Source organism: Grampus griseus, assembly GCF_964374135.1.
Source record: "Grampus griseus genome assembly, chromosome: 16".
In the NCBI taxonomy this organism is placed as follows: Eukaryota; Metazoa; Chordata; class Mammalia; order Artiodactyla; family Delphinidae; genus Grampus; species Grampus griseus.
In genome coordinates this window covers 58,842,241-58,854,571 of record NC_139010.1, presented here as the reverse complement: position 1 = coordinate 58,854,571, position 12,331 = coordinate 58,842,241, and the positions used below count along the sequence as shown (strand labels likewise).

The 12,331-nt window shown below is 46.3% G+C and overlaps 1 protein-coding gene across 1 annotated transcript; it reads left to right on the top strand.

The window, feature by feature from the left end:
* The first annotated feature begins 1,084 nt into the window (after window positions 1-1,084).
* Window positions 1,085-6,288, top strand: NDUFB8 (NADH:ubiquinone oxidoreductase subunit B8). Its single transcript, XM_082673711.1, has 5 exons — window positions 1,085-1,247; window positions 1,512-1,638; window positions 3,124-3,223; window positions 3,676-3,831; window positions 6,105-6,288. Exons 1-5 carry the CDS (start codon window positions 1,163-1,165, stop codon window positions 6,195-6,197), a joined length of 561 nt encoding a protein of 186 aa, XP_082529837.1. The 5' UTR covers window positions 1,085-1,162; the 3' UTR covers window positions 6,198-6,288.
* The last annotated feature ends 6,043 nt before the right edge of the window (window positions 6,289-12,331 follow it).

Below are 12,331 nucleotides of genomic sequence, written 5' to 3'. Positions count from 1 at the left end.
GTGTTTGCTATTGATTGAATGCAGATGTCGTCCAACCATTCTGAACATCCATTCGATTTTCATTTACAAGAGGGCAAGTTGCTGTAAGGTAGTTCTCCCCAAATTCATATACTGAATAGTATATATCAGTTTTTATTGCTCTGATATATATTTGGTAATGTCTATAATAATGGATTCTACTCCAAAACAGTGATCACCCTAAAACTTCCTGGAAATATGTGTATATTTGTACTGTAAATTATTCAAATCATACTTGTGTAGATAAAATGAACACATATTCATATGCGAACAATAATGCCCCCCCCAATTCTTTTGTTAGGCTAGTGTTCGCTAATTGTGGTTCGGCTTGAAATGTATTTATCCAAGTCCTAGTAAATCTGAGCGAATTCTAGCAAATCTGAGGTGGGTTCAGATGATAGGATTGGTTTTACATTTGTTGGGTTGAGGTGACTGGGACATTCGGATGTAAACACGAGACTGAAACTGAAGAACCAGTTTGGGGGAATTCCCTGGTGGTCCAGTGCTTGAGACTCAGCGCTTTCCCCGCCAAGGGCGCGGATTCAATCCCTGGTCGAGGAACTGGGATCCCGCAAGCCGCGCGGCCAAAATAAAACAACAAAAAAAGAACCAGTTCGGGGCCAATTTGTGTGTTGCACCGTGCATCTAACTGAAGGAGATAACTAATTTGGAAAACAAAATAAGAACAAACAAGAAAGACCAAGGGCTGAATTTGAAGAATGATCACGTTTGGGGATGGAAGGAGGAACTGCCAGTGAAGGAGAGGAAAAAGGCAAGCAGTCAGAAAAGAGATTGACAGGCTCCTTTTACTTGTACCGGTCCTGGGGTAGGTGGGTCAGCTGTCCACCTGAGATGCTCAGGTTCTGAGTGCCCGTTATCCCTGGATGCGTCTAAGTCAGCTGAGGTAGAAAAGGGACATAACGATCTGAAATGTCAAAGCAGTGACCTGCTTGTTTTTCTCTCCTTCCCGCTTTCCCTCTCTGCCTCTATCCAACCGCTCATCTTCCCTCTGGCTTCCTAGCACCGTTTAAGCCCCGCCCTTATTGAACCTTTGAGACTTTTCTCCCTTGTCACGTTTGGCCCGGCTCGGCCGCCGTGACAAGGTCTTTGCGCATGTGCGGGGTGAAACGAGAAGAAGGTGAAGATGGCGGCAGCCAGGGCGGGGGTCCTGGGAGTCCGATGGCTGCAGAGGGCATCCCGAAACATGGTGCCGATGGGTGCACGGACAGGTCCGCGAGAACGGGCGAGGCCTCACTGTGGGAGAGGGGTGCCTGAGGTTTGGTATGTCGGACGGAGGGTGGGTATTGTGGATACCGCGGCGGGCGAGTCCGGGCAAGGGCACGGGTGGAGTTGGTGTATTCAGAAAAACAGGTGGAGGGTCTGTTCGTCCCTCGAAGCCTCGGGCTCCGGTGTCTGCAGCCACCGCAGCTTGAAGCCTTCAGAGTGGAAGGAGGAATGGGGTCGCTTCTGACGTGCCCTCGTCTGCTCTCCAGCCTCCCATATTACCAAGGACATGCTCCCGGGACCCTATCCCAGGACCCCAGAAGAACGGGCTGCCGCAGCCAAGAAGTATAATATGCGGGTGGAAGACTACGAGCCATACCCAGATGATGGCATGGGGTGAGATAGGGTCTGCTTGCGCCTGGGTAGTGATGGGAGAAGTTCGGCTGGGTTGGGTAGCTCAACTCTGACCCTTTTCCCCGAACCTTTTCGTGATCCCCTCAGAGTCAACGGTGTGGGCGCTTTTCTCCGTGGAGGGAGGTGGGAGGGGATGGGTGAGCAGCTGCAGCCGAGAGGACTTCAATTTTTTCCTTGGCTCAGGCTGTTTCCTCAAATGAAGAAGCTGAGGTTTTAATAGCTCCCTTGAGGACCCCTGAATAGCAGGAACCTTCTTTGGCTCCATCCAGAGCGCAAGGTTTCATTTAGATTGAGCATCTGCTGGGCTCAGGTGCTGTCATCCAGGCACGTGACCAGGCTGGAGCTGGATTCCTGTCATGAGAACCGTATTTGTAGATGGAGTACTCTATATCATGTATATGTCTCTTTTAAGAAATATTTTGCTGTTAGCACTGTGGAAGTCGTAGTAACTTTAAAGCAGATTAAATAGCCAACTCCCTTAACTCCAGTTGATGGTTTTGCTCCCGCACTCCCGTAACATCCCTGTGGTTAATTGTCTGAGTTGATTACCATCACCCTCATTTTCTGTCCTAGCATCACTCTTTCAGCCGTGGTTTCAGCAGCTCCTATTCGTCTTGTTGTTTTCTAATCACTTTCTGTGACACATGTCTAGTTGTCATCATTTCCTATGTCTTTTATTGTGTTGTGGACAAGAGCAGCCTCGGTAGCAGTCTGTATAAGTTGAACCTGGTTTTGTTGGGGAAAAATCCAGCTTATCATGAAGACCCATGAGGTGTTTGAGACTTGGAGTTGTATGTCAACTCTGTGGTTGAGAAACACAGTTGCTATGAAAAGTGCTTTTCTAATCTGTACCCTTTTGTTTTCATTCCAATTAACTGGGCGATCTTAGGTTCAGACTCTAAACTTCAGTTTCTTTTTGTGTCTAATGGGGGAAACAGCGATTGATTGTTAAATTCCCTTCCAGCACTAACATTATAACATTGCATGACTTTTCTTCTTTCTGTTGAAAGAAGATAAGAAAAGCTTACATATGTTAAAATGTTTCAGAGTTTGACATAAATTTTTAATGAAAATTTGTGGACTTCCTCGGTTATTCTGTGCTTAGTGAGTAAAAATTGAGATTTTTTTTCACTTATCAAATAACATTTTATTTTATTAATGATAAATTTGGTATTGGAAGGCATTCAGGAAAATGGATCTCTTTTATACCATTTGTAGGAATGTAAACTGGCACAGTCTTTTGGGGGGGAAATTTGGGATATTTACCAGTGGCCCTTTAACTCAGCATTTCTCAATATGTACACCTCAGGGAAAAAAATTGAGATCTTGATTTGAAGGTCAGTTCCCCTGTCCTTAGGGGAGGCAGTATCTCTGTCACTTGGTTTTTCATCTCTGAGATGAGGAGACTGTGAATTGTCTGAGTGAGGCTGCTCAGAGCCCTGTCCAGAAGTTCTTGCTGTCTCTCAGGTATGGTGACTATCCAAAGCTCCCTGACCGCTCACAGCAGGAGAGGGATCCGTGGTATGACTGGGACCACCCAGAGCTGCGATTGAACTGGGGTGAACCGGTGAGAGAACCATATCCCATTTCACCTTCCTTCCTTTTCCCTCTGTCTTCTGTAGCTCAAATGGCACTTTTCTGCCCAAGCAACACTAAAGTTTTTCTGCCCAAGGAAGCGAGGTCCAGCAATCTGAGATCTGATGTTCCCTGTGTGATGTGTGGAATGGGATGTCTGGGAGTAATCAAAGCTCTGTATTGTAAGAGTCAAAGCTCTGTATTGTAAGAGTTGTGAACTTCTATGATTGAGCTGTCTCTGGTCAGCAGAACCTAGACATAAGCCAGCATCCAGTCCTGTGGGCCACAGTATCTCAGATGTGGCTCTCAGAATATTGCCCAGGGCAGTAGAATGCCTTTGCAGTAGAATGCCTTTCAAGCCTTCTATGAGGCTCTAATCACTCTGGACTGCATGCCTTTTGCAGGAAGAGCAGTATGTGACAGTGATCTGCCTTTTTGTCTCAGATGCACTGGGACCTAGACATGTATATCAGGAACCGTGTGGACACGTCCCCTACTCCTGTTTCTTGGAATCGCATGTGTAAGCACCTCTTCGGCTTCGTGGCCTTCATGCTGTTCATGTTTTGGGTGGGGGAGACTTACCCCACCTACCAGCCTGTGGTGAGTATCTGAGAAGTGCTCCCTCAGCCATACTTACTTAGCCTTGTTTCCTGAGGGAATGAAGTCTCTGGAGTAGGGATCCAGCCAATACCAAGCTTGACTTCCTGGTAAGGCCTATAGAGGGTCTTACCCACTGGCCTGGTACAAGTACCAGAGCATTGCTCCTGCCTGCATCTTGGATCAGTCTGAGTGAGAAGAAACTGTAGGACTAGGTGAGGAATGAGAATGGAGAAGCCAGCTAGTCTTTAGAGTTGCCATTTTGGGAACTGTACTTAACAATAATATTTCAGCAAGTGATCTTTTAAGGTAGAGTCAAGGAATCTCGAGTTGAAAGCTTATCCTTTGTCGGTGTGAAGGGCACTTCCTGTAGGGTACTGGAAGCAATTAAATGTTTACTGCAAGCATGGACAGTTAGATTTTAGAGAATGTAAAGGACATAGAAAATATACTGTCTGTAGAGAACAGACTTGTGGTTGCTAAGCGGGGTAGGGGAGGTATGGATTGGGAGTTTGGGATTAGCAGATGCAAACTAGTATAAATAGAATGGATAAACAACAAGGTCCTACTGTACAGCACAGGGAACTATATTCAGTATCCTGTGATAAACCATAATGGAAAAGAATATGAAAAAGAATATATATATGTATAACTGAATCACTTTGCTGTACAGCAGAAATTAACAAACAATGTAAATCAACTCTACGTAAATAAATTTAAAAAAGAAAGAAAATATACTGTCTAGCTTTAAGGACATTTAATTTGGATAAGAAGAAAATTTAGATACATGACATGAGCAACATTGGAACATATATATAGGAATTTGGCACAGTTTTTGTGTATATATGTGTGCAGTGAATGTGTATGCTGGGGGTATCAGGTGCTGTTAAGGAGAAGGATTATGCTAGATGCTAAAATATATATATTTTAGATGGTGGGGAGAAGTTGAAGAGAACATTTGGGGCAAGAGAAAATAGAATAAAGGAAGAGGACAGTGAGTTAGCTGGAGTGGAATAGGCTTATAAATAGTTCCTAGATAACCAGCTGCATTGGTTACCTGGAGAGCTACTAAAAATTCAGATTCCTGAGCTCTACTGCCTAGAGAGCCTAATTCAGTAATTCCAGAATGGGGTTCTAGAATCAATATTTAACAAGGTCCCAGGTAATCTTGATGTCCTGGGAAATCAGTTGTCGAAGCTGTGTTAAAAAAAAATATGGTGAAGTGAGTTTGATCAGTTAGGTTGCATGGCTGAGGGATCTGGACTTGATGGTATAGTAATGCACTAATTCAGTAAATATTTATGAAGCCCCTATCATGCACCAGGTACAGAAGGTGCTAAGGGTTGGGGGTACAGGGATGACTTGGTCTGCCTCTAGGCAGCAGGGAGCCATGTTGGGTTTCTGAACAGAAGAATGCCATAAAGAAGCCTAGGTTTTTAGGAAGATTAATTTGGGAGTAGTCTACAGGATAGATTGTGAGGAAAGGAACTGAAAGCAGGAGGCTGCCGTGTTTGCAGTTGGCTGCACAGTGCTACCTGTGCTGAGATAATCAATGTCCTAACGGTAGCGTGTGTGTCTGTGTGCACTGACACAAGCCTTCCTACCAAGCCCCCAGGGGCCCCAGGCTGGAGAGTGCACATAGGGCTGGTGTGAGCGCTAACTTCACTTCAGGAGAGCAAGAAACACAGTGTGGCTCTTCCATTTTTCAGTTCTGTAAGCACATCACCCTTTTCTCCTCCGCTTGAGCTGTGTTCTCTGACAGCTGTTTGTTGGTAAAGCCAGCAGCCCCTAAAGCACGTCCGAGCCGTGTCTCCTCTGTGCTTTCCCCCACTGTTGCTCCTGCACGCCTCATTTGCTAGGCCACTTTAGTGGTGGAACCATTAGAGGCTGAGTGACTTAAAGGAGATTGAGTCTGTCTCGACCCCGAGAGAGAGTGGGATGGATGGATGCGTCGTCTCATTTAGAAAGCTCTCCCTCACACTCTCCCTTTCTCCCTCTCTTTCTCCTTTCTCCCTCTCCCTCCCTCTCTCTCTCACTCTCACTCACACACACACAAACAGTGTAGGCACCACTTCTCTTACAATCTAGGCTTTCTCTCTGCCTTGGGCTGAGTGGCGAAGAGGAGTGCTGTCCCTGCTGTTCTAGCCCAGCTGGGTCTGACCAAAGGCTACCGTGTACCCATTTACTGTGTGTGATTCTTCACTCAGAGTGGGGTGTAGCCAGGTATTGGATACATAGATATATGTTGTTCTTGCTGACCTGTGTTTTTTTCTTAGGGACCAAAGCAGTATCCTTACAATAATCTGTACCTGGAACGAGGTGGCGATCCCAACAAAGAACCTGAGCCGGTGGTTCACTATGAGATCTGAGGAGGCTTCGTGGGCTTTGTGCCCCCTAACTGACTCCCTCAATCCTAGAGATTTTACCTTAATGAAATCGCTAATAAAACTTAGTACTGTGGTATCTGTGCCTCATTTCCCCAGGAATAGCCATTGCTTAAGCACAAGAAAATGTTGATTTGCTAATTTCACTGGGAAAAGTAGTTGAGGGTTCCAGTTGTACAGCAGGTGGTAAGGGTAGCTCCTTTCCCCATCTACAGGGTTGTGGGAGAAGGAAGATATGTTCCTGACTTCACAAGTTGGAACAAGATTTATTTCCCATAAAAAACCTTTTTAATAATAAGTGGTTAGCTAAAAAACAATACTCTAACATGTTTCAAGTACATTATAGGATAAATAGGTGTTTTGGGACTGGCCTAGGGCTGTGATTGCCTCTAATCTTATATCTCTTATAAGAATATGTATTTGGGACTTCCTTGGTGGCGCAGTGGTTAAGAATCTGCCTGCCAATGCACGCACGGGACACGGGTTTGAGCCCTTGTCCGGGAAGATCCCACATACCACGGAGCAACTAAGCCTGTGCGCCACAACTACTGAGCCTGCACTCTAGAGCCCATGAGCCACAACTACTGAGACCGTGTGTCACAACTACGGAAGCCCATGCACCTAGAGTCCGTGCTCTGCAACAAGAGAAGCCACCGTGATGAGAAGCCTGCACACCACAACGAAGAGTAGCCCCCGCTCACCGCAACTAGAGAAAGCCCGCGTGCAGCAACGAAGACCCAGCGCAGCCAAAAATAATTAATTTTTTAAAAAGTATGTATTTATTAAAAACACAACATTGTAAATCAACTATACTTCAATTAAAAAAAAGACTATGTATTTATTCCAAAGCAACTTCTGAATCCTAGACTCTTATAAATTGATAAATTGACATTACTTATGTTTATTAATTAGAGGATAGTCATTGACTTATGAACCTACACATGGCTTTCACTACCTTAATGATTCATCCAAGCTCCTATAATAGCCTTAGAAAGAGAAAAACCATGTTTCTGAGGGTCTGTTTCTTTTTTTTTTAAATGAAGTGTTTTTTTTAAATTAATTAATTTGTTTTTGGCTGTGTTGGGTCTTTGTTGCTGTGCGGGCTTTCTCCAGTTCTGGTGAGTGGGGGCTACTCTTTGTTGCGGTGCGTGGGCTTCTCATTGTGGTGGCTTCTGTTGCTGAGCATGGGCTCTAGGCACGCAGGCTTCGGTAGTTGTGGCACGTGGGCTCAGTAGTTGTGGCTTGCGGGCTCTAGAGCGCAGGCTCAGTAGTTATGGCACACAGGCTTAGTTGCTCTGCAGCATGTGAGATCTTCCTGGACCAGGGCTGAAACCCGTGTCCCTTGCATTGGCAGGCTGATTCTTAACCACTGGGCCACCAGGGAGGCCCTGAGGGTCTATTTCAATGCATCTGTTTAAAAGAGAACCAATTTATGTTCTTTTCTTCCCTTTAGGGACATTTTCTTAAATTACAATGATATTGCCTGAAAACCTGTCTCATAAAGCATACATTCAACGTGATCTGTAGAAGCAAGTCCATTCATGCTAGATAAGAGGTCCTTTAGTGGTATTCAGGCAGTGAAAGACCTTTATGATATCAGGGAGTGGGTACTTCTACTGAAATGCCTCTCTTTGAAGGTCTCCACTGATTTTTTTTTTTTTTTTTTGCGGTACGCGTTCCTCTCACTGCTGCGGCCTCTCCCGTCGCGGAGCACAGGCTCCAGACGCGCAGGCCCAGCGGCCATGGCTCACGGGCCCAGCCGCTCCGCGGCACGTGGGATCCCCCTGGACCGGGGCACGAACCCGCGTCCCCTGCATCGGCAGGCGGATTCCCAACCACTGCGCCACCAGGGAAGCCCCTCCACTGCTTTTTATGTTTTCATTCTCTGTCCTTTAGAGCATTTGATAATCATTTAACAAACGTCTGTCTGCCTAATATATATCAGACACTGATAGGTCCTGGGGATATAAAGTTGAACAAGAAAATAATTGCCTTCAAAAAGTTACCTAGAAGAGAAGACTGGCATTTGTAAAACGAGGTGAAAAGAATTTCAAAGTGTCTGAGTTGAGAGAAGGGTGCACTTTTTTACTTTACTTTTTTTTTTGTTTGTTTTAATCATGTCCTACTTGAAACTGTGACCTTATGCCTTTGGTTCAGATTTCCTTCAGAGCACTCCAGTGACACCTCAGCCTCATTCCCTACTTCGAGGTGTTGCCTGAAGTTCAGTTTTCAACCCTGTTTCTCATCCACTGTTGTGCTAAGAAGTTCAAGAAATACTTAGTACGTAGAGTGGGCAGGCACCACCAATGCCCTAAATTCTTTTCTGTCCTGAGTTCAAAACTCCCATGTCCACGTGAAAAGGAAATCTAGAGCTGTGTCACAATGACTTGGGGCCACGTCATAAGTCATAAGATAACCAGCTCACCATCTTTGGGGGTATATCAGGCTGGAATATGGTGGTAGAATTCATGCATTAAATTAAAAATTTAAATCAAATAACTTAGGTCTAAGATCTTCAGCTGCCTACAGAACATTTTATTTGGAAATGCCATAATTCCCTCAATCAATATAAAAAATATATATGATCACCCCCCCTCCAACTTTTTATCAGTCACAAGAGCCTGTCCAGCTTTCTTTTACAATCATTGCCACTATGTTAATCCAGGCTTTCATCACCTGGTACCTAGATTGTTCTCTTAGTCTAATTTGATTCCCTTCCTCCAGCTCTGTTCTCTCTGCATGGTGATCCATATTGCTAGTCTGATGTAATCTTATTGCATATCTGCCCATAATTTTCAGTAACTCCCAATTACCTGCAGAGTTGAATTGGTATTCCACAATCTGAATCCAGCCCACTCCCCCAGCTGTAGTCCCTTTCATTCATGGTATGGGAAACACCAGGGCGCTATTAGCCGGTTGGGCCCCTTCCTCCTCGCTGGGAGTCCACCTATCTTCTTGAAACCCCAACGTATGACACCTGTCTCGTCCCTGAAACCTTCCAGGAAGCCCCTGGTACCTTGCCCCCCGCCCATCTATAGCTTTTAATTAGTTCAACCACCGGTTGGGGGCACCAGTTGCTGGGCTGCAGAAAGTCACTCACCGCTCTTTATGGCCTAGATTGCTTTTTACCTTTTCAACTAAGTGGATTCCGCTGAGAGCCCCTGGAGCTAGGTCCGGGTCTTCTCCGCTTCAATAAGTAAATAATGAGTTATTTTCCCTTTTCAGAGGCTGCCCGCGGAGCCTGACTCAAATTGAATAGACCAGAACTTACTGGTCGCGGGATCTGACCCACTGCGCAATCACAGGACAGGTGAGGGAGGCCCGATTAAAAGCTATAATCCTATTAGGGAACGTTCTCCGTGGGTCAGCGGGGTGCTGGGCCCCGCGCCTGGCGGCGCGTGTGGGAGGTGGGGCCTGCGGGCCAGGACTACTTTTGGCCCTCCGCAGCCGCCTTCCACAGCGCCCCGCTGAGCTCCGAAGCCCTGAGAGAAGACCGGCTCCGGCTCCGGCTCCGGCTCCTGCTACGCCGCGCCAGACCCCTGGCCTGGGCTCTCCGCGCAGGTTGGTTTTCCCCGCCTGTACGGGGCCGCTGAGAGGGGAGGCCGTGCCGGGGACCCCGAGCGCCGCCCCTCTCTCGGGAGGGTGCCGGGGCGCGCTCGCCCTCCGCTGGCACTCCGGCCCGCCCCGCTCCCGGGGCTCCTGCCGGTGTGCCTCTCAGGGGGCCCTACGACGCCTGCCCTGCTCTCGGCCGCACTCGGCTCGTTCTCCCTGCCGCGCCTGGGTGCCTCAGCCCGAAGACGGCCTCTCTCCAGCGCTGCCCTGGCGCCTCCCCCGTCAGCCCTGGGCCCTGATTTGGGCCCAGTGTCGGCAACGGGTCTCTGCGTCTGGCCTGGGCGGGAAGGCCTGTCAGTGCTGACGCCGGCGCGCCGCGGGGGAGGCCGACCATCCTTCGGAGGGACTGGACAGCCAAGGGTAGCTGGCGTCCTCTTTCACTGCACGAGCGTGTCCAGCTCTTGGTTGAGTGGTCATAGCTCTCCCACTTTTAACGCCCCCGGCCCCCGGCATTCTGACCGCAGCGGGGACCTTTTTTGTGAACAGATGTCTTTGAACAAAGTGGATTAAAAGCCCATCTTCCCAATTTGTAGGCTGGGGTTTAAACACTTCATGGAGTTTAGTTTAGACTGGTATAATGGTTAAAAGCACTGGGCTCTGGAGGCTGTTGGGGTGCACAGCTTGGTCTAGCCAGTTTTCTTCTCTGTAAAATGCGGATAGTATCAGTACTGACCGCCCAGAACCATTGTGAGAATTAAATGAGATATGCATGTCAAGTGCACACGGCTAATTGCAGCTCCCGCTTAAGAGACCTTTCTCCAGAAACGTGAAAATGGTATTGACCAGCAGGTGGCACTGGTGACCGTGTAGTATGATGTACAATCTTGTCCGAATATTGCTCAAGTGTTTAGAGGTCCCCGGGAAATCTCGGCTGAGTTGGCAGCCTTAAACTTTCTTCAAGCTGGAGAGCCATTTGATATTATTAAGTAATAAAACTTTTGTTTTGGTAGGTCAAGACTAACCTGGCTGTGGCTTGCTCAAGCAGGTCACAGTGGGTCCCAAGTTTACTCCATCAAGTTCAGTGTTAACTTTTTTTTTTTTTTTTAACTTCCCTGCCGCTTTAGCCTGTTGGGATGGCACCTTGAGTATGTGTTAGAATTGGTTTGGAAACTACCGAGTTAAAATAGATGTCTGCATTCATTCGTAAAGTATTATCGAGCACTTACTATGTGCCAGACATTGTTCTGACGCTAGTTATAACGTGGAGAACAAAGCAGACACAGTGCTAGCTCTCATGGAGTTTACTTATTAGTGGACAATGTAGATGTAAATAAATATATAATTATAGATTGCTAAGAAGAAAAAAAGGAGTCTGTTTTTGATTGGGTGGATGACCTCATTGAGGTAAGAAGCTGAGCCCTGAAAGATGTGATAAGGAACCAGTCATGCAGAGAACGAAACAAAAAGCCATCAAAGTATAGCAAACAGAATTTACAAAGCTCTAAAGTGGGGAAACGCCAGGAAATGAAAAAAGGCTAATGCAACTGTAGCACAATAAGTAAGGGGGAGAGTAGGAAGAGATGAAGTTGAAGTGGTAGGCTAGAGCCTTTGAGCAGGGATCAAAGGGGTTCGCATTTTATTCTGAGTGTGATAGAAGCCACTGAAAAATTTTAAGTGTGGAATGCCAAAATCCAATTTTTGATTAAAAAGTTTACTCCTGCTGCTATGCAGAGAATGAATTGGGTGACAGGGATGAGTAGCAGGGAGAAGACCAGTAATCTAGGTGATAGATGATAGTATCTTCAAATAGAGCAGTGGTGAAGATGGAGAAGAATAGACAGATTAAGGTATATTTTGGAGGCAAAATTTGGAAGACTTAATGATGGATTAGAAGGGAATAAGGGCGAAGGAGGGATCTGCGGTGATTTTCAGGTTTGGGGGTTAAGCAGTTGTCTGGGTGGTGGTACCATTTGCTGAAATGAAGAAAACTGAAGGAAGAACAGATGGGTGGACGAGATGGTGGAATAGAGAATTCCAATTTAAACAGACTAAGTTTTAGGTATCTTTACTATATCCAAGTAGAAATATTTGATTAGCAGTTGTATATAAGAACTTGTAGCTCAGAGGAGAGATTTGTATTGCCCATATAAATTTGGGAGTCATCGACATATGGATGATGTTTAAAACCAAGGGATTGGATAGGGTCACTGAGAGATTATTTGGTTTGATGGTTATCATCACCCTCGGGCCTGTGGCAACTAGTGTATTTGAATATCTTTTAGGGTTTAAAGCATTAGATTTCAGTAACTGGGAAAATGAACTGTCATTACAGATCTGCAGACGGTCATGTATTTGTTACCCTGTGTTGAACTGTCATTACAGATCTGCAGACGGTCATGTATTTGTTACCCTGTGTTGCCCCAAAATGCCCCATTCTTTGGTGGTGAGAGAGAAACAAGCTCTCATGTCCACAGGTGTTCCCCTTGATCTGGCCCTTAAGCTTGCTGGTTTCTATTTTCAGTAGGCTGAGGAAAAGGGTCACTTTTCTGCCACCTACAGGACAGACC

Excerpts from the sequence above, each read along its gene's own strand:
- NDUFB8 (XM_082673711.1), top strand. The coding sequence starts at position 1,163 with ATGGCGGCAGCCAGGGCGGGGGTCCTGGGAGTCCGATGGCTGCAGAGG. Across the intron at positions 1,248-1,511 it reads GCCGATGGGTGCACGGACAG|CCTCCCATATTACCAAGGAC; the intron begins GTCCGCGAGAAC and ends TCTGCTCTCCAG. Across the intron at positions 3,832-6,104 it reads ACCCCACCTACCAGCCTGTG|GGACCAAAGCAGTATCCTTA; the intron begins GTGAGTATCTGA and ends TTTTTTTCTTAG.